The 25,001-nt window shown below is 34.3% G+C and overlaps 2 protein-coding genes across 3 annotated transcripts in view; one reads left to right on the top strand and one right to left on the bottom strand.

Annotated features, from left to right (window-relative positions):
• LOC137654785 (uncharacterized) overlaps nucleotides 1–25,001 on the bottom strand; it is a 262,756-nt gene that overhangs the window by 51,531 nt on the left and 186,224 nt on the right. The gene's annotated exons all lie outside the window — the stretch shown is intronic.
• LOC137654421 (uncharacterized PE-PGRS family protein PE_PGRS24-like) lies at nucleotides 21,266–22,458 on the top strand. Its single transcript, XM_068388024.1, has 2 exons — nucleotides 21,266–21,288; nucleotides 21,690–22,458. Exon 2 carries the CDS (start codon nucleotides 21,690–21,692, stop codon nucleotides 22,326–22,328), a length of 639 nt encoding a protein of 212 aa, XP_068244125.1. The 5' UTR covers nucleotides 21,266–21,288; the 3' UTR covers nucleotides 22,329–22,458.

Raw genomic sequence — 25,001 nt, 5'->3', positions numbered from 1 at the left:
ATATATACATGTATATATATATATATATATATATATATATATATGTATATATATATATACATATATATATATATATATATATATATATATATATATATATATATACATGGATGACAATCAACGCAATATAGTGCTCAAAAACTAAATGTCCAACCTCAAATTGGAATCGAACCCTAGTGTCTTCAATTGAAAGGCAAGGTCGCTATCAATCACGCCACCAGAAGCACTAAACTAAAGTTGAAACCTAAGTGCTAACTGTATTTCAGGATATACATGGGGAAACTACTGTTTCATGCCTACTGTAACTTCCCGATCCAAGAGGTGACCAAATTGATAGCTTTTAATTCAAATTACCCTTGATGAGTCAATATGATGAAAATCAACACAACACGGTGCACGAATAGAAATAAATTTCCACCTCATATAAGGATCGAACTCTTGTAGTGCCATAGCCTCAGTACCATGGTCTTCCACTGTCTTGGGTTAGAGTTCTCTTGCTTGAGGGTACACACGGGTATACTATTCTATCTTATTTCTCTTCCTCTTATTTTTTTAAAGTTTTTATAGTTATATAGGAAATTTTTATTTGAATGCCATTACTGTTCTTAAAATATTTAATTGTTCCTTGTTTCCTTTCCTCTCTGGCCTATTTTCCCTGTTGGAGCCCCTGGTCTTATAGCATTCTGCCTCTCCAACAAGGGTTGTAGGTTAGCAAATAATAATAATAATAATAATAATAATAATAATAATAATAATAATAATAATAATAATAATAATAATAGTGATATCATAAGAAAGGCAAGGTCGCTACCAATCTAGCCACCAGAAGTATAAACCAAGTGGTAATTGTTTATCAGCATTTACCTGGTTAGACCCAAGTCCTACTAAAAGGTTTTCGTTAAACCACTGTCTTTCATACTAGTGGTTCGGGAAGTCAGGTAATTCTAGCTGGTATGAAAGCCAGGAGAGCTAGAGATCTCACACCAGGTAAATCCAGAACTGCAGTTAGCAGTTGTTACGGTTCTTGAAATATTTTATATTGTTCATTACTTCTCTCGTAGTTTATTTACTTATTTGCTTTCCTCACTGACCTATATTCTCTGGTGGAGCCCTTGGGCTTATAGGATCTTGCTTTTCCAACTAGGATTGTAATAATAACACTTGGATTCCGGCTAACTTTGGAACCACTGGCGGCAATATTGATAGTGACTTTGCCTTTCATTTAAAGACACTAGAGGTAGATCCCTATAAGACATATATACATATATATATATATATATATATATATATATATATATATATATATATATTTATATATATATATATATATATATATATATATATATATATATATATATATATATGTATGTATGTATATATATGTGTGTATATATATATATATATATATATATATATATATATATATTCAAATAAGCCATATATATTTTGATATATTAATGTCTGGATTCTCTTAACGACCTCGGGATCAGAGCCCCAGGCGAAATCTCACAAAGACAAGAGCTTGGCTCCGGCCGGGAATCGAACCCTGGTCGGCAAGCTTATATAGACAGTGACTAACCCATTCGGCCGAATGGGTTAGTCACTGTCTATATAAGCTTGCCGACCAGGGTTCGATTCCCGGCCGGAGCCAAGCTCTTGTCTTTGTGAGATTTCGCCTGGGGCTCTGATCCCGAGGTCGTTAAGAGAATCCAGACATTAATATATCAAAATATATATGGCTTATTTGAATATGAAAAACACGTAAAAATGTGCAAAATTTATCATATATATATATATATATATATAAATATATATATATATATATATATATATATATATATATATATATATTATATATATATATGAATTTTTCTCTTTGAATTTAGTTACTGAAACCATTCTTTCCTCCCCTTTCAAATCGATGTATAAATGACGAGCATCCAAAAGACCTCATTAAACCTAAACAAAAGATAAAAAAAGACCGGAAAGAAAAAAAAACATTGTGAAGAAATGAAAGTGACAAAAGCCAACACTAGAAAACGAAAATTATGAAAAATAATTGCACCGAAGAACCAAGAAGTTATTCATTCAATGGAAAATTTATTTGCATTTTTGCTTATAAGAGATGAACACATTTATAAGAACTTTAGTCCCAAAAGTTCTTTAACGCATTAGCGTTTTATTTGAAACAAATAACTGAATGACTCGCAAGGCAGGTCTGGATGCTTTTGCTAAAACCAGGAGGGGCCAAGATTTGCATTCAATCTAAAATATCCTAAAAGGTTACAATTTAGAACATCATTAGGATTGCGGTGGCCGATATAGTAACGTCTCTGACTGGTTAACGCCAGACTGGGGTTCGAGTCCCGCTCAAACTCGCGAGTTTCTTTGGTCGCTGCAACCTCACTATCCTTGTGAGCTAAGGAGGGGGGTTTGGTGGAGCCTATAGGTGTATCTGCTGGGTCATCAGCAGCCATTGCCTGGCCTTCCTTGGTCCTAGCTTGGGTGGAGAGGGGGGGGGGGGGCTTGGGGCGCTTATCATATGCATATATAGTCAGTCTCTAAGGTATTGTCCTGCTTGAAAGGGTAATGTCACTATCCCTTGCCCCTTCCATTCAACAGTGGACTTTAGACCTTTAAACAGGATCCAAGGTTATGTCCTGACCCGCTTCCGCTTGCACCAGCTCGCTACGTAAGAGGCAAGAGTTTGACCTTTTATTTTTTTCTATTTTTACACAAATTCTATCATGAGCAACACAGGCAAAGTGCAAGTCATTATGTTTTAGAGAAATGATCTTAACAACATTTTCACGTATATCTTATATCTACCCAAATTAGGAACAGGGAAGACCAGGCATTAGCTGTTGATAAAATACCAGGTCGTCTTTTGAACCACCCTCCAAGCTAAGGTTCCCATCCCACATGAACGGTAACGATTTGTTTGCTTAAGATAATTCTAAAATGTCTTCAGGTGAGATGAGTTGTGTCTACTAGAATCATAATAACATTAAAAAAATAATAATAATAACAAGGAATGTTGATCAAAGATTGATGAAAACTACACTGTCCAGTATCCATACAAGATGATAATAATAATAATAATAATAATAATAATAATAATAATAATAATAGTAATAATAATAATAATAATAATAATAATAATAATAATGATACTGCAACAGGAGATTTATGATTGCAATAATAACAACAATAATAATAGTAATCATAATAATAATCATAATACTGCTGCAGAATACTTATGATTGTAATAATAATAATAATAATAATAATAATAATAATAATAATAATGACGATACTGCAACAGAAGATTTATGATTGTAATAATAATAATAATAATAATAATAATAATAATAATACTGCACCAGGATATTTATGATTGTAATAATAATAATAATAATAATAATAATAATAATAATAATAATAATAATAATAATAATAATAATACTGCAACAGGAGATTTTTTCTTGTGCCTCAATGCTTTCTTGGAATGAACCAATGAATAATAAACCTAAAGGGAAATTTCCCAAAGTTAATCTGGCAGAATCATGCCACTTTTAAGAGAGGATCTTATCACTAACATTTCTGGTGCAAGTGGTAGCAGTTTAAGAGAAGCCATCCTTGGTGTAAGTAAATGTCATGCGACTGTTACTTCGTTTTTGTAAATTCAACTTAACATGTCTATTATAATGCTGGTTTCAAAATTCGCCATCGTATTGTACACACGTACTTTGGTCGAGAGTTTATAATGCTGCAACTGTACAGTATATACTTTGACGGAAAATTTAAAGATAATATATGATTTGATCGAGAGTTTAACATGAAACTATATGCAATGATTGATTTAAAATGCTACTATATGCTTTGATCGATAGTTCAAAATGCTGCTACTGTATATCTTTTGATGGGAAATTTATAAAGATACTATATGCTTTAATCGATACTATAAGCAACGATTGATTTAAAATGCAACTAAATGCTTTGATCGAAAGCTTAATGTGATGCTATAAGCAACGATTAATTTAAAATATAACTAAATGCTTTGATCGAAAGCTTAATGTGATGCCATAAGCAACGATTGATTTAAAATGCAACTAAATGCTTTGATCGAAAGCTTAATGTGATCTTATAAGCAACGACTGATTTAAAATGCAACTTAATGCTTTGATCGAAAGCTTAATGTGATACTATAAGCAACGATTCATTTAAAATGCTACTTAATGCTTTGATCTAAAGCTTAATGTGATACTATACGCAACGATTGATTTAAAATACAACTAAATGCTTTGATCGAGAGCTTAATGTGATACTATAAGCAATGATTGATTTAAATTGCTACTATATGCTTTGATCGAGAGACTAAAATGCTGTTACATGCTATGATTGATTCAAAATGCTACTAAATGCTTTGATCGAGAGTTTAATATGATACTATATGCAATGATTGATTTAAAATGCTACTATATGCTTTGATCGAGGGGTTAATATGATACTATATGCAATGATTGATTTACAATGCAACAATATGCTTTGATCGAGAGCTTAACATGAAACTATATGCAATGATTGATTTAAAATTCTACTATATACTTTGATCAAGAGCTTAATATGAAACTATATGCAACGATAGATTTAAATTGCTACTATATGCTTTGATCGAGAGATGAAAAATAATGCTGTTATATGCTTTGATAGAGTTTACAATGGTAATACATGCTTTGAGCAAGTGTTTAAAAAACTATCATATGCTTTAAGTGTAAAATGCCACTATACGGTTTGATAAATAGTTTAAAATCATATTATATCCTCTGTTCAAGAGTTAAAAATGATACTGTATGCTCTAATCGAGAGTTTAAAATGATACTATATGCTCTAATTGAGAGTTTAAAATGATACTATATGCTCTGATTGAGAGTTCAAAATGATAATGTATGCTCCAATCGAGAATTTAAAATGATACTATATGCTCTGATCGAGAGTTTAAAATGATACTATATGCTCTGATCAAGAGTTTAAAATGATACTATATGCTCTGATCGAGAGTTTAAAATGATACTATATGCTCTGATCGAGAGTTTAAAATGATACTATATGCTCTGATCGAGTGTTTAAAATGATACTATATGCTCTGATCGAGAGTTTAAAATGATACTATATGCTCTGATCGAGAGTTTAAAATGATACTATATGCTCTGATCGAGAGTTTAAAATGATACTATATGCTCTGATCGAGTGTTTAAAATGATACTATATGCTCTGATCGAGAGTTTAAAATGATACTATATGCTCTGATCGAGAGTTTAAAATGATACTATATGCTCTGATCGAGAGTTTAAAATGATACTATACTGTATGCTCTGATCGAGAGTTTAAAATTATACTATATGCTCTGATCGAGTGTTTAAAATGATACTATATGCTCTGATCGAGAGTTTAAAATGATACTATATGCTCTGATCGAGAGTTTAAAATGATACTATATGCTCTGATCGATCGAGAGTTTAAAATGATACTATATGCTCTGATCGAGAGTTTAAAATGATACTATATGCTCTGATCGAGAGTTTAAAATGATACTATATGCTCTGATCGAGAGTTTAAAATGATACTATATGCTCTGATCGAGTGTTTAAAATGATACTATATGCTCTGATCGAGAGTTTAAAATGATACTATATGCTCTGATCGAGAGTTTAAAATGATACTATATGCTCTGATCGAGTGTTTAAAATGATACTATATGCTCTGATCGAGTGTTTAAAATGATACTATATGCTCTGATCGAGAGTTTAAAATGATACTATACTGTATGCTCTGATCGAGTGTTTAAAATGATACTATATGCTCTGATCGAGTGTTTAAAATGATACTATATGCGCTGATCGAGATTTTAAAATGATACTATATGCTCTGATCGAGAGTTTAAAATGATAATATATGCTCTAATCGAGAGTTTAAAATGATACTATATGCTCTGATCGAGAGTTTAAAATGATACTATATGCTCTGATCGAGAGTTTAAAATGATACTATATGCTCTGATCGAGAGTTTAAAATGATACTATATGCTCTGATCGAGTGTTTAAAATGATACTATATGCTCTGATCGAGTGTTTAAAATGATACTATATGCTCTGATCGAGAGTTTAAAATGATACTATATGCTCTGATCGAGAGTTTAAAATGATACTATATGCTCTGATCGAGAGTTTAAAATGATACTATATGCTCTGATCGAGAGTTTAAAATGATACTATATGCTCTAATCGAGTGTTTAAAATGATACTATATGCTCTGATCGAGTGTTTAAAATGATACTATATGCGCTGATCGAGATTTTAAAATGATACTATATGCTCTGATCGAGAGTTTAAAATGATACTATATGCTCTGATCGAGAGTTTAAAATGATGATACTATATGCTCTGATCGAGAGTTTAAAATGATACTATATGCTCTGATCGAGTGTTTAAAATGATACTATATGCTCTGATCGAGTGTTTAAAATGATACTATATGCTCTGATCGAGAGTTTAAAATGATACTATATGCTCTGATCGAGAGTTTAAAATGATACTATATGCTCTGATCGAGAGTTTAAAATGATACTATATGCTCTAATCGAGTGTTTAAAATGATACTATATGCTCTGATCGAGTGTTTAAAATGATACTATATGCGCTGATCGAGATTTTAAAATGATACTATATGCTCTGATCGAGAGTTTAAAATGATACTATATGCTTCAATCGAGAGTTCAAAATGATACTATATGTTCTAATCGAGAGTTCAAAATGATACTATATGCTCTAATCGAGAGTTCAAAATGATACTATATGCTCTAATCGAGTGTTTAAAATGATACTATATGCTCTGATCGAGAGTTCAAAATGATACTATATGCTCTAATTGAGAGTTCAAAATGATACTATATGCTCTAATCGAGAGTTCAAAATGATACTATATGCTCTGATCGAAAGTTTAAAATGATACTATATGCTCTAATCGAGTTCAAAATGATACTATATGCTCTAATCGAGAGTTTAAAATGATATTATATGCTCTAATTGAGAGTTCAAAATTATTCTATATGCTCTAATCGAGGGTTTAAAATGATACTATATGCTCTAATTGAGAGTTCAAAATGATACTATATGCTTTAATTCTGAGTTCAAAATGATACTATATGCTTTAATTCTGAGTTCAAAATGATACTATATGCTCTAATCAGGGTTTAAAATGATTTCTATATAATTTGATCGAGTTTAAAAAGCTAATATATGATCTGATCGATCGTTTAAAATGCTACTATATGCTTTGATCGAGTTTAAAATAATATTGTTTGCATTGATTGTGAGTTTGAAATACTACTATATGCTTTGATCTAAAATCTAGAATACTACTATCAAATTAACTTTATATTTTCTAAGTCGATGAGTCTTACTTCTTCCAAATAAAATAAATGTTACATTTTTATCAATCAATTAACTTTTAAACTTTAATTATCAAAAGGAGTGTTTTACCATTCTACTTTTTATAAATTAACTTCATCCTGATAGCATTGGAAAACTAATTTATACCATTAAATGTTTCTTACAATTTTAACAATATGTAAAAAAAATCACTTATTGTTACAAATGGACTAGAGCTAAAAACGAATCTAATTGGTGATACGAAAACAATAAGTGATGATTTAGATTTTTGTGTGTTAAATTGGTGTCACAAAGTCCATGGTTAACATGTTAATCAAAACGCCGAATTAAGAGAGCCATATAACGTATGCTAGTTTTACTAAGATCAGCCTGTTCCCTTTTCATAGCATGGTTTTCCTTATTTAATTTCTTTAATGGGCTACTTTTCCGTGTTAGGGTCCTTGGGCTTTTAGCATTTTATTTTCCAACTAGGGTTATAGTTTAGCTATTAATAATAACAAAAGATCTGATGTCTTATTATTATTATTATTATTATTATTATTATTATCATTATTATTATTACTTGCTAAGCTACAACCCTAGTTGGAAAAGCAGGATGCTATTAGCCCAAGGGCCCCAACAGGGAAAATAGCTCAGTGAGAAAAGGAAATATACTGCAAGAAGTTTAAGAATAATAACAACATTGGACTAAATCTTTCATATATGAACTATAAAAATTCAAAATAACAAAAAGAGAAATATGATAGAATAGTGTGTTCGAGTGTATCCTCGAGCCTAAAAATAAGTCTATTGGATGTAAATTTTTCTTTTCAGTGACCACAGTCTTCTAGCCAAGCCATGTCTCTACTTCTCTGCCCTAAAAAACTGGCGATATATTTGAAACTCCTTACCCTTGACCAATACATTTTGCATTTGGATGCGGCATGCAATAAAGAATTCAATTTAAACCGAGGAAAACAGCTGGCGACATGTATTCCAATTACATTTCTATACAACTTAGCTCCTATAACTATAATTTCAATACAAAAATATAAACTTGCACTCCACTACAATGTTTCTGTCAAGGTGTTTAAGGTACCTAATAAATATTCGTGAAAGGTCATCTGTAACTTTCAAAATTAGTAGAGAGAGAGAGAGAGAGAGAGAGAGAGAGAGAGAGAGAGAGAGAGAGAGAGAGAGAGACCTGGCATTGACTTGACTGTTCGCATTCAAGTAACTAATACTATCAAGTTTGACATGTCATGCAATTAAATGGAATAAATGGAAACCTAATTAATATATAAAACATGCGAGCTACATCTACTGACAATCAGATGCCAGTAGTATAATCAGCCACTTTCATCTTAAAGACTCAATTATCATAAGATATGAAAACTGACTTTGACGTTTATTAGAGAGCAACCAGAAAGGATTGAAAATCCCATAATTGGAAAAAAGTCTTATAATTGGGAGAAAATCACATAATTGGAAGAAAGTCCCATAACTGGAAGAATATTACATAATTGGAAGAAAATCCCATATTTAGAAGAAAATCCCATAATTGGAAGAAACCCCATGACTGGAAGGAAATCCCATAATTAGAAGAAAATCCCATAATTGGAAGAAAATCCCACAATTGGAAGAAAATCCCACAATTGGAAGAAAATCCCATAATTGAAAGAAAGTCCCATAATTGGAAGAAAATACCATAATTAGAAGAAAATCCCATAACTGGAAGAAAATCCCATAACTGGAAGAAAATCCCATAACTGGAAGAAAATCCCATAGCCTAATAGGAAGAAAATCCCACAATTGGAAGAAAATCCCATAATTGAAAGAAAGTCCCATATTTTGAAGAAAATCCCATTATTGAAAGAAAGTCCCATAATTGGAAGAAATCCCATAATTGGAAGAAATCCCATAATTGGAAAAAAAATCCCATAATTGATCTATGCAGCAAAAGTTCTAAGAAGTTTGACAGCAAGAGGGGAGAAAAGTAAAGGCAATGGGATTAATGTAGAAAGCTAAAAAGTGGGTGTAGTTAGGTCTGTCCGATCTTTGCTCAATGAGCAACTATAACGTTTACAATGCTTCAAGAAGGATAAAATCATTGCCAGATCTTTTCCTTCTGGAAGCAATGTAAACGTTATATATGCTCTCTGAACAAAGATCCGGCAGTAATGTTAACCTTCTGGAAGCATTGTAAACAACGTTATGGAGGCTGTCTGAACAAAAATCTGGCAGTAATTTTAGCCTTCTGGAAGCGTTGCAAACGTTACAGATGCTGTCTGAGCAACGATCTGGCAGTTATTTTAGCCTTCTGGAAGCGTTGTATGCCGATTGGACGGTGCAAACACTGTTTCTATATGCCTACAGTGCACCATGCGTCCTGTACTGATGGCATTACCCAAACCATACATGGGAAATACTAAGGACTGACAAGGAGGTTCACTCATAGACCACATCGATGTATTCACAAAGGAGTGAATTGCTGTCAAAGAAAACTTACAAGATGCCCAAAAAGGGTGAAAATAATAAAAAAAAACTAGAGGGGCACTCAGTAAAGCGCAGACCTCCGCCGCAGCAGCTTATTTCTCGACCTTTTGTTCGACCTAGACCTTGACCTTTGACCTTTACATACATTAATTAGTATTGTTTTTCATACACTCAAATATGAACCAAGTTTGAAGTCTTTGTGAAAATGACGTCCAAACTTATGGTACAGAGGCTATGGCACTACCTAATGACTCGCATGTGCTAGAAATATATAGGCCTAAACAGTAAATACAGATATATAAAACTTACTTTTCTTTACACATATATTTGCTGGGGCAAAGTTAAATGCTCCCTGTATGCTGGCGTGGGATTAGCTAAGGTTCCAATACAATGACACTGTCCCTTGCCACTGCCATTCATGAGCGACCTTTAAACCTTCAAGTGGAGGCAGCAATCGTTGTGCATTCTGAATTTGTAAACAAAAATACATGCCAAAACAATGACATTTTCTCATTTCTCTTCCTCTTTTTTTTTTTACACTTTTTCTATTTTATATAGGAAATATATATTTCTATGCTGTTAATGTTTTTAAAATATTCTATTTTTCCTCGTTTCCTTTCCTCACTGGGCTATTTTCTCTGTTGGGACCCCTGGGATTATAGCATCCTGCTTGTCCAACTAAGATTGTAGCTTAGCAAGTACTACTACTACTTCTACTACTACTACTACTACTACAACTACTACTACTATTACTACTACTACTACTACTACTAATAATAATAATAATAACAATAATAAGAATAAGAATAATAATCAGAAAACTATAGATTTGAAGAAATTTCAGCGATACGTTGTCAGGAGAGTTGTTTTGTCAAATGATTCACTGGCAAATAAGCCAGGAAACCTAATGTACTTAACTAACCTAAACCAAAGAGAGAGAAAAAAGATATATATTCGTAAGCAATTCATTCGAAGAAAGTAAATTTACCTAGAACAAAATCTTAGTTATTTCGATAATTTGGCCATTAACTATTTTCTCCCCTTTACAAGTGACCGATTTCTTCTGTATATTCATCAACTGTAAATATCAAGTGTATTATACAAACATATGCAATTATTTAATCAAATAAGCATTGCTAAAGCTTCAGGATCTAACTCAACAGTTTTAAAATTTAGCAAATAAACATTGATTTAGGGAGAGACTGAAAACCTTATATGGACACAGGTAGCCTTGCCCCAGCGCGGAGTCTTGCAATTGATGCTGTAATGATGTTAATTATTATTATTATTATTATTATTATTATTATTATTATTATTATTATTATTATCAATATTATTATTATTTTTATTATTATTATTACAAGCTAAGCTATAACCCTAGTCAGAAAATTAAGATGCTTTAAGTCCAATGGCTCCAACCGGGAAATATGCCACAGCGAGGAATAGGAAACAAGGAAATAAACAAACTACAAGGGAAGTAACAAACAAAATAAAATATTTTAAGAACAGCAACAACAAATCCTATCTTTCATAGGTAAACTATAAAAACTTAAAAAAGAAAAACAAGAGGAAGAGAAATAAGATAGAACAGTGTGCCAGAGTGTACCCTCAAGCAAGAGAACTCTAATCCATGAGGAAAAGCCATGGTACAGAGGCTATGGCACTACCCAAGATTAGAGAACAATGGTTTGATTTTGGAGTTTCCTTCTCCTAGAAGAGCTATTTGCCATAAATAAAGTCTCTTCAACCCTTACCTAGAGGAAAGTGGCCAATAAATAATTACATTACAGTAATTAACCCCTTATGAGAAGAAGAATCGTTTATTATAGAATAATCAAACCACACACACACGCACACGCGCACACACACACACACACACACATATATATATATATATATATATATATATATATACATACATATATATATACAGTATATATATACACATACATACATATATATACACAGATACATACACACACACACACACATATATATATATATATATATATATATATATATATATATATATATATATATATATATATATATATAATGAGGGGAGTGCTTTAATGCTAAAGCTTGAATATTTTACGACCGATCATTCCTAAAGACAGTGTGAAATGCTAAATGCCTTTTGGAATATATACGATAAAATGAAATATGAAAAGTCCTGCAGAGAGTAGGGTTGTCCTGCAGAGAGTAGGGTTCCCCTGCAGTTTAGGAACAGAAAAGCAGCCCTTAAAGTAATCAATTAAGTAAGAGTGAAAACGACCAAGTCCACAGGACCTTGAAGTAACTCGGGATCTGATCTCGGCGTTTCCTGAAACGGGTTCTCTCGCTTCCTTCCGCTTATAGATCCCAAATACTGGATACGACAAATATTTGTTCCCGAATATTGGATACAGCAAATATTCAAATTGATCCCGAACAATGGATACAGTGAATATTTAATAAAATCTTAACAAAAAAGGCCCTTAGGAGATAAACACATTCATCTTTTTATAGTTTTCTTCTAAAACATAATGTTGGACCTAGTTATAGAGGTGCCCTCAAGGTCAACTACTCTCCTACTGGCTACATAAGGAGTAGTGTACATCCAACACGACACGCAGATATTCAGTCGAGCGCTAACATTGGCAAAGGTAAGATATCTCTTTCTCTCCATGTATTTTGGCATCAATGGTTTATATTCCTTCAATGGGTATTTTCACACTAGGTCATTTTCCGCAAGAGCAAGCGTTATTGGCCCTTTCTGATGTTCCATGACTTTGGAGAATCTTGGAAATTTATCAAATCAAATTAATATTAGATGATGTAGAATTGGAGAAATCGGGTGGAACATGCAAGGTAACAAACAAACAAAATGTTTATAAGGTAACTATATGCAGATGTGATGGGGGATGATAAAATAAACAGAGGGAAGAAAATGAATAATAACATGAAAGTAAAGTTTCTCTCCTTTCTTTGCTTGAAATCTTCGATATTGTTGTTCATTCTTGAACTTCTCTCATTTGTACTTCTTTTTACTAACTCATTTTCCAACGTCATTTCCCTTTACTAACCCATTTCCTATTTCTATATATTCTCAGTTCCTTCATTTTCCCATTCAAAACATGATCTCCAAGATAAATTCTTATAACTTCCCCCTAATTCCATGAACTTTTCTCATTCTTCATTTTCCAGTTTTTTCTCATTTCATTTTTCAGTTTTTCATTCTCTACTTTCATACCCAACATTATTCATTTCCACATCTTTTCATTCAAATCATGCTTCCAAAGCTAAATTCTTAAAACTTCCCCCTAGTTATTTAACTTTATTCATTCTTCATTCTTCACTTCCATTTCCAGACCCGTTATTCTTCATTTTAACGTCTCTCCCTTCTCATTCTCATCGAACGACCTTTGACCTTAGCTAACAAACTTCTCGTTTCCCCAGATGAAGTTACTTTGGGTTCTCCTCCTGGCCGCCGGGCCCTTTGCCTTAGCAGATGATTCGGACGGAGATGGGTCTTCAGACAGCTCCTCTGCCATTCAAGGGCGAACCGGCAGCAGTAACAGCGGTGGTGGAAATGCCGCTGGTGGCACTCAAGGCAATACTAGATTCCTCGGCGGAGGCTTGAGCGGTCTTCTGGGAGCTGGCCAAGCCCTCCTGGGAGGAGTCCTGGGAGGGATCGGTAACCAGAACTTTGGCGGAGGATTCCAACCTGGTCTTGGAGGTGGATTACAACCTGGCTTTGGAGGAGGATTCCAACCTGGTCTTGGAGGCGGATTCCAACCTGGCTTCGGAGGCGGATTCCAACCTGGCTTCGGAGGCGGATTCAACCCCGGTTTCGGAGCCGGATGCCGATACTCTTGCCGCGCACCTAACGGACAATTCGTCTGCTGCGGTAGTAGCGGATTTGGTACCAAGCCCGGCCAGTGCCCTCCGGTTCGCCCTACGTGCCCGAACGTGAGGAACTTCGCTCCTCCCCAGCCATGCATAGTTGACAACGAATGCGGCGGGGTTGACAAGTGTTGCTTCGACACCTGTCTGCAGGAGAGAGTGTGCAAGCCACCCCACGGATTCGGTCGTTAAGGTTTAAGGGACTTTTTCCCTGATAGAAGAATTCTAAAAGTTTCTTTCGCGATGTAAATAAACAGAATTTTAATACATATTAATATACACAAGTATGACTGATATACATTCTATCTGCAAAGGATATATATTACATTAATATGTACAATTTGGGATCAGAAATGTTTTTTTTTTTTTTTTTTTTTACCCTGTACGATGTATATATCAGAAAATAAAATCAGTACATATTGATACACATAAAAGTTTATTAATATTTATAAAGACTGTATATCCTATTGATATATACCCTTTGTAATGACTGATTTTCTGGAAATATTCCTCTACTTCTATCTTCTACTATGTATATAAAAATAAAATTAATATACATCCGAATACACTATTTTTTTTTTACCTATAGCGTAAATGATACAATTCTCCGTAAGTATAAGACGATAATTTGCGTTTAAGTATTACTATTTTAATAATTTAATACGCACCGTAAGATTCTTCGCAAAAATATACAGTATATCGATTCAAATCATACAGTTATTTATCTATTCATAAAACCACCAATTATATATCTGTATATTATAAAGATAATCCTCATCAACATCATCTCTTACGCCTATTGATACAAAGGGCCTCGGTTATATTTCACCAGTCGTCTCTATCTTGAGCTCTTAAATCAACACTTCCCCATTCATCGGCCATGTAGGCCTGGGTCTTCCAATTCTTCTATGACTTTGTGGAGCCCATTTGAAAGTTTGGTGAAATAATCTCTCTTTGGGAAAACGAACAGCATGCCCAAACCATCTCCATCCACCCGTCTATATGATTCCATCCCCATATGGCACTCGAGCAATCTCACTAATAAAGATAAAGTAAATAGCGAGAAGTTAAAAGTGCCTTTCTCGTAAAATTCCTCAATAGAACTGATTAAAATGTTTGAAGCAAATTTGAATCCAACAAGAAATATCACTGTCTAACTTTTGGGAGTGGCCAGGAGAAATCCCTTTACCTCAAATTGCAAAAAATTTCTACAAAGATTTATTTTTTATTTTTTTTAAAGCATAATACTAATTACAATTGTTCCACAAAATGTAATGGGGTATTGTAGGGTTTAAAGGTCGCTTGTGAACAGCAGAGACACGAGACAGTGACAATGCTCTAGAGACTGACCATATATACATATGATCAGCGCCCTAGCCCCCTCTCCTTACAAGCTAGGACCAGGAAGGGCCAGACAATGGCTGCTGATGACTCAGCAGGTAGACCTATAAGCTCCTCCAAAATCCACATCTTTAACTCACACGGATGGTAAGTTTGTAGACACTAGAAAAGACACTACAGAGCTTGAGCAGGCCTCGAACCCCAGTTAAGCGGATCACCAACAGAGCCGCTTCCAATAAAATCGACCACTTTTGGAAAGCTTTATATGTAGAGGTAATAATGAGGTTAGTTGACATATACATCCATATACCAAGGCACTTTCCCCAATTTTTGGGGGTAGCCGACATCAAACAAATGAAAAATGGGGACCTTCCCTCTGTATGCTACTCCCATCCTGACGAGGGACTCAACCAAGTTCGGCTGGTACTGCTAGGGTGCCACAGCTCACCCTCCCCCGTTATCCACTACAGATGAAGCTTCATAACGATGAATCCCCAACTGCTGCTACCTCCGCGGTCATCCAAGGCGACCGGAGGTAGCAGCCAGGCCTACCGGAACTGCATCATAATCGCTCGCCAATCATTCCTATTTCTAGCACGCTCTCTTACCTCTCTCACATCTATCCTCCTATCACCCAGAGTTTCCTTCACTCCATCCATCCACCCAAACCTTGGCCTTCCTCTTGTACTTCTCCCATCAACTCTTGCATTCATCACCTTCTTTAGCAGACAACCATTTTCCATTCTCTCAACATGGCCAAACCACCTAAACACATTCATATCCCCTCTAGCTGCTAACTCATTTCTTACACCCGTTCTCACCCTCACCACTTCGTTCCTAACCCTATCTACTCGAGATACACCAGCCATACTCCTTAGACACTTCATCTCAAACACATTCAATTTCTGTCTCTCCGTCACTTTCGTTCACCACAACTCCGATCCATACATCACAGTTGGTACAATCACTTTCTCATACAGAACGAGAGAGAGTTCATTGAAGTAGATGGACGACATAGAAAAAAAAGAGTTGGTCTAATACTCTAATGCAGTTATGACTTGAGAGAGAGAGAGAGAGAGAGAGAGAGAGAGAGAGAGAGAGAGAGAGAGAGAGAGAGAGAGAGAGAGAACATTTTATATAAAGGAGTCCCGTGGATCACGCATCCCGCGATCCTTATCGCATGTATATCGCATACACAAAGTTCACTACCGCAAATTGCCTGACCAATTGAGATGTCACAACTTGTCCACTGCGATGAGAGAGAGAGAGAGAGAGAGAGAGAGAGAGAGAGAGAGAGAGAGAGAGAGAGAGAGAGAGAGAGAGTATTAATGGTTTAAGGCTTAAAGGTCGATCATGAATGGCAGAGGCAAAGGCAAGTGACAATACCCGAGAGACTGACATATGATCAGCGCCCAAGACCTCTCTCCACCCAAGCTAGGATTAAGGAGGGCCAGGCAATGGCTGCTGATGACTCAGCTTGTAGAAATATAGGCTTCCCCTAACCCTCCACCCTTAGCTCACAAGAATGGTGAGGTTACAGAAACTACAAGAAACTATCGAGCTTGAGCGGGTCTCCATCTCCAGTCCAGGAGAATGCTAGGCAGTGATGGTTCTACTTGACCAAAGCGACCCTGGATTATAAATGGCCAGGAATTTCAACCTTTGATGAAAAGATCAGATATTAGAGCCCCTGATCAACGTTCGTTCGTTCGTTTAAGAACGCCTTGCCTATAGCAAGACACGGACTATTATTATTATTATTATTATTATTATTATTATTATTATTATTATTATTATTATTATTATTATTAAGGAACTGGAGAATTACGACAACGCCAAACATTCTTAAATTTATTTCCATCACCAATATTTATGTTTACAATATTTATATACAGCTTGCTCTTTATTGTTTTACTTTCTTTTACCCAGGAACATGATTATGAACACAGAGATGTTTGAAACGTTGTTATTTGTTGGTGATGGAAATAAATTTAAGAATGTTTGGCGTTGTCATAATTCTCCAGTTCCTTATTAAACTGAGGTTCCCTTCCACCCGCTTAGTATCGGTTATTATTATTATTATTATTATTGTTATTATTATTATTACTTGCTAAGCTACAACCCTAGTTGGAAAAGCAGATTGCTATAAGCCCAGGGCTCCAACAGGGAAAATAGCTCAGTGAGGAAAGGGATCAAGGAAAAATTAAATATTTTAAGAAGAGCAACTATATTAAAATATCACTTTATAAACTGTAAAAACTTTAACAAAACAAGAGGAAGACAAATAAGATATAAGATAGAACAGTGTGCCCGAATGTACCCTCAAGCAAGAGGGCAACCCATAAGAGATAACCCGGCTCAACATCTAATCCAGTTAGGTACCTTTTTTTGTGGTAGGATCAACTCCCTTTAATGAGTTTTCGCAACCCTACAAGCCGTCGATGTCCTCGGAAGTTACCATGATTCTGTGTGCAACAAATCGATCAATGACTTTAACTATGCCGCTAGTAAAAAAAAGAAAAAAAGGAAAAAAAAATCTCTACAAATGGAAAGGTAAAATATGAAAAGTAAAAATTTTTTATTTGGCTATACTTTCAGGACTTTAGTTTAAGTAATACGAGATAGATTAAAAGCAGACCATTAACGATTATTTTTCTCTCAGTAAATCTATTATTGCTATACACAATCATGTCGTTATTATTTATAGCGTGTGCGTATATATATATATATATATATATATATATATATATATATATATATATATATATATATCTATATTTATATATATTACATATATATATATATATATATATATATATATATATCTATATTTATATATATTACATATATATATATATATATACATATATATATATATATATATATATATATATAGAGAGAGAGAGAGAGAGAGAGAGAGAGAGAGAGAGAGAGAGAGAGAGAGAGAGAGAGAGAGAGAGAGAGACTCAAAATAACCCAGTTTTATTTATTTCAGTTAATCCCTGATTAAAAAAAAACAGCTATTTATTAAAATTTGAAGACCTATCAGACGTGTAATGTCAGCAGTCTTCAACTTTCAATTTTGATTGAAGTTCTCAACTGCCAAGTCATTGATATTCGATTATCCGTGACTTATCAATTTCCTTCTGACATCACCCTGGTTAAAATTACCATCTCCTGTCTATATACAATGCTGCTCTCTCTCTCTCTCTCTCTCTCTCTCTCTCTCTCTCTCTCTCTCTCTCTCTCTCTCTCTCTCTCTCCTTCCTTGTCCAGCTGTCGTTTATCTTTTCTATCAGTTTACCTCTCCCCTCTTTCATTAATTCAACTTTGTATGTTCTAATATATATATATATATATATATATATATATATATATATATATATATGTATATATATGTATATATATACATATATATATATATATGTATATATATATATATATATATATATATATATATATATATATATATATATTTATACGCACACAAAGGTAAACCTTATAACAATTTCAAACTTGATGCAAATATCCCTAAATACGTTAGTGAAATTAACCTGAGGTAAATACTTTAAATAAACAATAAAATACACAGAATCTCTCTTCCGTCAGTTAAGACATTGACAGATGGTTTATTCAAAGCTTAACAAAAAAAAAAAAAAAAAAGAAAGAAAGAACCGAATTAATTGACTTATCGAACATCAATACTAATTTTGTGCTCACATCACAACTCGCACCGCGGCCTTTACTCAAAGTAAAGGATCCACTTATGAAAAACCAAATTTGTATTTTGCCAATTTTAACCTTCAGCCTTATCTATAAATATATTCATATATTCATAATGATGGCACAACTCGTATATTGTTTTCGCCAAAGGATTTTCAGTTGAATTTATCAAAGATATGAAGAATATACTTTACTAAAAAGATATTCATCTAAAATCATTAGATATGCACTTAATAACGATCTAGGAGATGCTGATCAATGTTTTTGAATTCTAAAAATTTGAAACATTAGTTTTAGATTAAATACTTCATTACTCATGTGATAATTAGGGAATCAAAAGACATCGTAGTTTATATATATATATATATATATATATATATATATATATATATATGTATATAATATATATATATGTATATAATATATATATATGTATATATATATATATATATAAATATAAAAGATAGAGATTACTCGAGTGCGATATGTGGATGAGATCATGATGAGGGGTAGATGGAGATGGTTTGGGCATGCTCTTCACACTCCCCAAGAGAGACTAGTTTACCAAAACGTTTAATTGGGCTCCACAAGACACTAGAAGAGTTGGAAGATCCAGGCCTACATGGCTGAGGACTATGAAGCGTAAAGTAGAAGATGATGAATGGAGAAGCATTGAATTAAAAGCTCAAGATAGAGACGACTAGCAAAATCTAACCGAGGCCCTTTGTATCAATAGGAATAGGAGATGATATACTGTTCATACATACATACACACACACACATATATATATATATATACAGTATATATATATATATATATATATATATATATATATATATATATATATATATATGTATATATATATATATATATATATATATACATATATATATGTATATATATATATATATATATATATATACATATATATACATATAACATAGATGATGATGAATGGTGAAGTAGTGAGCTAAAACCCCCGGATTGAGACAACTGGCGAAATCTAACCGAGGCCCTTTGCGTCAAGTGGTGTAGGATGAGATGATGATGATGATGAAATACCAACCGCAATGACATTTTAATATCGATTTCTACCTTTGGGAACGTATATCCACTGATAATTCAGATTAATATTTCAGAATAATGATTGATGAAATAATCCTTATTTCAAATATTAATATCACAATAAGAACTACAGTATACTGTACTAAAACAAAAAAAAAATGTAATTACTATTGCCTGATACCGAAAAATACTACGTTAACCTGATTCAAAAATGATTAATTGTGATCAAATCCATCATTTCAAAGTGTATAAGAAACTCTTGCTTTATATTAAGTTTTAGTTAAGATAATCCAGCACATTTACTGTCATTCTTCTTCTTCTGTGGTATTTGTAGCTCCAAATATTTCCCGTGATCTAATAAGGATATTTCACGAGTTCTTAGAGGCAGAACTTCGTGTTTGTACGTTCGTTCGTTTGATGCATCATTACCAGGTCTGCACACACCTGGCAATCATCGAAAAAAAAAAAAAAACAACGAACGAACGTGAAGGTTTATTACTAAGGAACGATTTTTGTTTAAGATAGAGGCTTCGAACTTAAAAGATTTAAAGGCCGCTCATGGATGGCTGAGGCAAGGGGCAGTGATATTGCCCTATCAAGCAGGACAATGCCCTAGAGACTGACATATGTAAATGATCAGCGCCCAAAAACCCCATCCAAGCTAGGATCAAGGAGGGCCAGGCAATGGCTGCTGATGACTCAGCAGATAAACCTGTAGGCTCCCCCAAAACCCCACTTCATTAGCTCACACGGATGGTAAGGTTACAGACTAAAGAAAATAACGAGTTTGAGCGGGACTCGAACCCCAGTCTGGCGTTCACCAGTCAGGGACGTTACGAATTCAGCCACCACAAACCTTGAATGAAAGAAAGTATCGCCTATTTTATAAAATAAATTTAACGGAATATAGATATCTATATATTTTTTCTTACGAATAGAAAAAAAAACCATGTTTCTGCAGGAGGCTCTTGGGTTTTTGATAATGCATTTGATATTTAAAAACTACAACACGCATTTATATATTGAAATTTTTGACAATTGTTTATTTTCCCTAATCTCATTTACTAAAACAATTCCGACCATAAGCTCAGCAGCTCAGAACAGAGCTGTCAAGAGAGTGAGAAAAAAACCAGCTTAACAAAAACAAGAATGAATGCCAGTTTCAACTTCACTCACTTCCTTTAATCCTAAAAACATTGTTGATGCTACTTCTATTTTGTTTCTATATTTCCATCGGTATTTTTTACAGCAACATCAGAAGGTCAGAAACTGAATCCACTGGATATAAGAGCTGCTCCAAAGCCTGGAGTCACCAGTTCGCTCCCATCCTTGGTCGTCAAAGCAAAGGTAACCTAGCCCAATTCAGTTAAAGCAATAACAAATAGACTTTAAAAACAATGGTATTTCTTTAAGGGATGAAAAATCAATAATGAACAAATTAATTGAACTTTCCCGTTTCAAATATTTCATTAACTTTGAGTTAGAGTTTTCTTACTGGAGGGTACACTATTCTATCTTTTTTCTCTTAATCTTGTTTAGTTACAATTTTTGCGGTTCTTAAAATATATTTTTTTAATTGTTATTTACTTCTCTTATTTCCTGGTTTCTTTCCCTCACTGGGTTATTTTCCCTGTTAGAGCCTCTGGCCTTATAGCAGCCTGCTTTTCCAACTAGGGTTGCAGCTTAATAATAATAATAATAATAATAATAATAATATGTAATTAAATGCCTCCTTTTTCCTTTCCCAGATGAAGTACCTGTGGTTGCTGATTGCCGTCTTGGCCCTTGTGGCTGCTGACGATAGCGGCTCCCCTTCTCCCTCTGACGACGACAACAACGACGATTTCCAAGGAAACGACGACGACGCCGCACAGGCTGCTGCTGATGGAGGCGTCGAAGGTCGTACCCGAGGAAACAATAACCAGGGATCAACGAGGTTCTTCGACGGTGGCTTTGGCGGAGGTCTTGGTGGTGGTTTTGGTGGTGGAGTCGGTCCCGTCGGAGGATTTGGCTTGAACCCCGCTTTAGGAGGAGGATTTGGAGGATTGGGAGGAATCAATCCTGGTTTTGGAGGTGGTTTCGGAGGTCTTGGGGGCATCGGTGGTATCGGTGCCGTTAGGCCCCCAAGCGACTGCCGCTACTGGTGCAGGACTCCCCAGGGTCAGGCCTACTGCTGCGAAAGCGCCCATGAACCACAGAGCTTCGCTGGAGTCGTCAAACCTGGATACTGTCCCCCTGTCCGCCCCGTCTGCCCACCCGTCAGGAGCTTCCTGCCACCTGCAACCTGCTCCAACGATGGTGCATGTGGAGGCGTTGACAAGTGCTGCTTCGACACCTGTCTGCAGGAACACGTGTGCAAACCTCCTCTCGGATTTGGACGTCGTTAAGATGTCCTTTGGCCGAAAGCATTCTCTTGTATAAATATCCCCTATCCCCATGTAAAAATGACTCCCTTTAATTAATGTACAGCGCAAAAGTAACTATAGGAAATTCTATTAAAAATACAAACTAATTTTATCTGTGCAGTTTATATAAATACCTTTAAAAAAAATTGATGTCAATTGCTCTGACTACAGTATTTGTCAGCTAACAATGTTTTCCTTAAGAAATGTAGAATGAATAGGAAGGAATTTTCTAATTTTCTATCAAGAAATAAAAGAAAAAGAAAACAAAGAAATAATAATAATAATAATAATAATAATAATAATAATAATAATAATAATAATAATCACTACTTTGAAATATAAGGTTGAACACCTTCTTAGAAAGTGCAAACAACATTCTCTAATACAAAATCCCTAACTTCGCTCAGTGGTGACTGTAATAATAAAAGGTGGCGGTTGTGATGGTAATGCAATTGATAAAGTTTTAAAAATCATTTCATATTGGCAGTTAAAGTCTAATAGAAGTGGCCTGGGCTTCATGATTAACATAGTCAAAGGAGGCAGCACTAAAATCGAAGCCAATCATTCGAACTTCCTGACCGCAATCAAGGTATTTCTGTACAGCAATGAAGATTGTAAGAAGAGCATCACTTGCTACAAAGGGCTTTACAGAAGCCAGATTGCAAACTAGGGAACAGATGATTACCTTCAGCAAACCTATCTAGACGTTTTGCCAAGACAGTAAAAAAATATAGATAATATAGGAGTTATGGTAATGGAGTAGCATTACCAATATTCCAAAATGTTCTTAAAGAACCTTCTCATGCTGACTTGCAAATAATAACAGATAACTTTGGAAATAAAATATATAAAGTATTTATAAAAAAAAATGTCATGTGGTATAGACAAGGTCAAAGTAAAAATGAAAAGACATGACTGGAGTTAGTACTTTAGTCCTATTAATGACGTCGACAGACGTCTGTTATGTATTCTTGTTGTGAGTCTGTCGACGTCATTAATAGGACGATAGTACTAACTCCAATTAAGTCTTTAAATTTTTTCCTCTCATGGCTATAATTTACATATCATATATATATATATATATAATTATATATATATATATATATATATACATATATTTCTATATGCAGTATATATGTGCATATATATAAATATATATAGACATTTATATGTATTGTATATATATAAATGTGGGTATATTTATATATGCTTACATACATATGAATAATACAAATATATATAATACATATACATATTCATACACACACACACACACACACACACACACATATATATATATATATATATAGAGAGAGAGAGAGAGAGAGAGAGAGAGAGAGAGAGAGAGAGAGAGAGAGAGAGAGAGAGAGAGAGAGAGAGAGAGAGAGCCTTTTGTTTGCAGATTATGGAAAGGTAGGATTATGGATTCCTCAAGCTTTTTTAGACTTGCTTTTGTAGTGACTTGGCACTTTCCGTTTCTGATTATGACCAAACTAGATTTCTCTATCACTGCTGGATCATGTTTGTGAGTTTAGAAACTTTTGATTGGTTATATCTAATCCCACAATAGTGCTTTTTAAAATGCAAAATGGAAACCTGCATTTTCCCACAAGTGTTGTCCACATTATACAATATGGGTGCATAGTGTTCTTTTTTACTATGTACCTTCTTCTACTTATATCTCTCTTAGAAAGGATATTTTCAGATACTTTAATGGTAGTTCTTTTCATCACTTATAAAATGAAGATACTTTTAAAAACTTATAATACTTTAATTTCTAAATGAGCCTTGTTTCACCTTTGATGTCTGACCTGTTGCTACTTACGCTTTTTATTCATATCTTATTATAACAATTTTTATGATTCAACATTTTACCAGCAAATTTACGTTCTATATAAATAGCTAAATATGTTCTTCCTTAAGAGGATTATTACGAAGAATACAAGAGTACATCACTTGCTTCTCTTTACCAAAGAATACCTAACCCTACATACTCTCTATTATAAAGATACTAAGCCAGTGGATTGACCGTTTTTCCATTATGCTGGGATCACATTGGACGATACGGCCACGGCGATGTGGCGAGATGTTGATTTTAGCAGAATTTTGAGCATATCACCACACATCCCTTTCATCCCAGGTGTGTCTCGCCCCAAATCCCACTGACCGAGATGAGCATCGTCATGTGTGCGATGCATCCCAGGTTGACACACGCCGTCGCAACACTGGCGGACATAATGAAACCTGCTCCATTTTTTCACCTAGTGTGCGTTGATGGTCGGGCACCTGCGATACAACGTGTGCAAGGAGATAACGCATCGCATTATACATGTTCTGTTTTGCCTTTATTGGTAACATAATCGCCTCTCAAAACTGTATATGCGATATATCTCTCTATGGGAGATATGGCACCATGCATTGCTGCATACGCGTTCAGGCTGGTTTGTAAATTGAGAGAGATACAGAGAGAATACGTTGTCATATTCCAAATAAAATACAAAGCCTGTACATCGTAACAAAAGAAATATATTGGGAAGGAAAACACTTTTGTTTTAAGGATACAAAATACTTTAGTACAGTAGTAGAAAACATTTTATATACAGGGGTCCCGTGGATCATGCATGCCTCGATCCTTATTGCATTTATACCTCATAC

Source organism: Palaemon carinicauda, chromosome 15 (genome assembly GCF_036898095.1).
Source record: "Palaemon carinicauda isolate YSFRI2023 chromosome 15, ASM3689809v2, whole genome shotgun sequence".
NCBI classification, from domain to species: domain Eukaryota; kingdom Metazoa; phylum Arthropoda; class Malacostraca; order Decapoda; family Palaemonidae; genus Palaemon; species Palaemon carinicauda.
The sequence above is the reverse complement of the archived record's forward strand: the minus strand, read 5'-3'. Positions and strand labels throughout refer to the sequence as shown.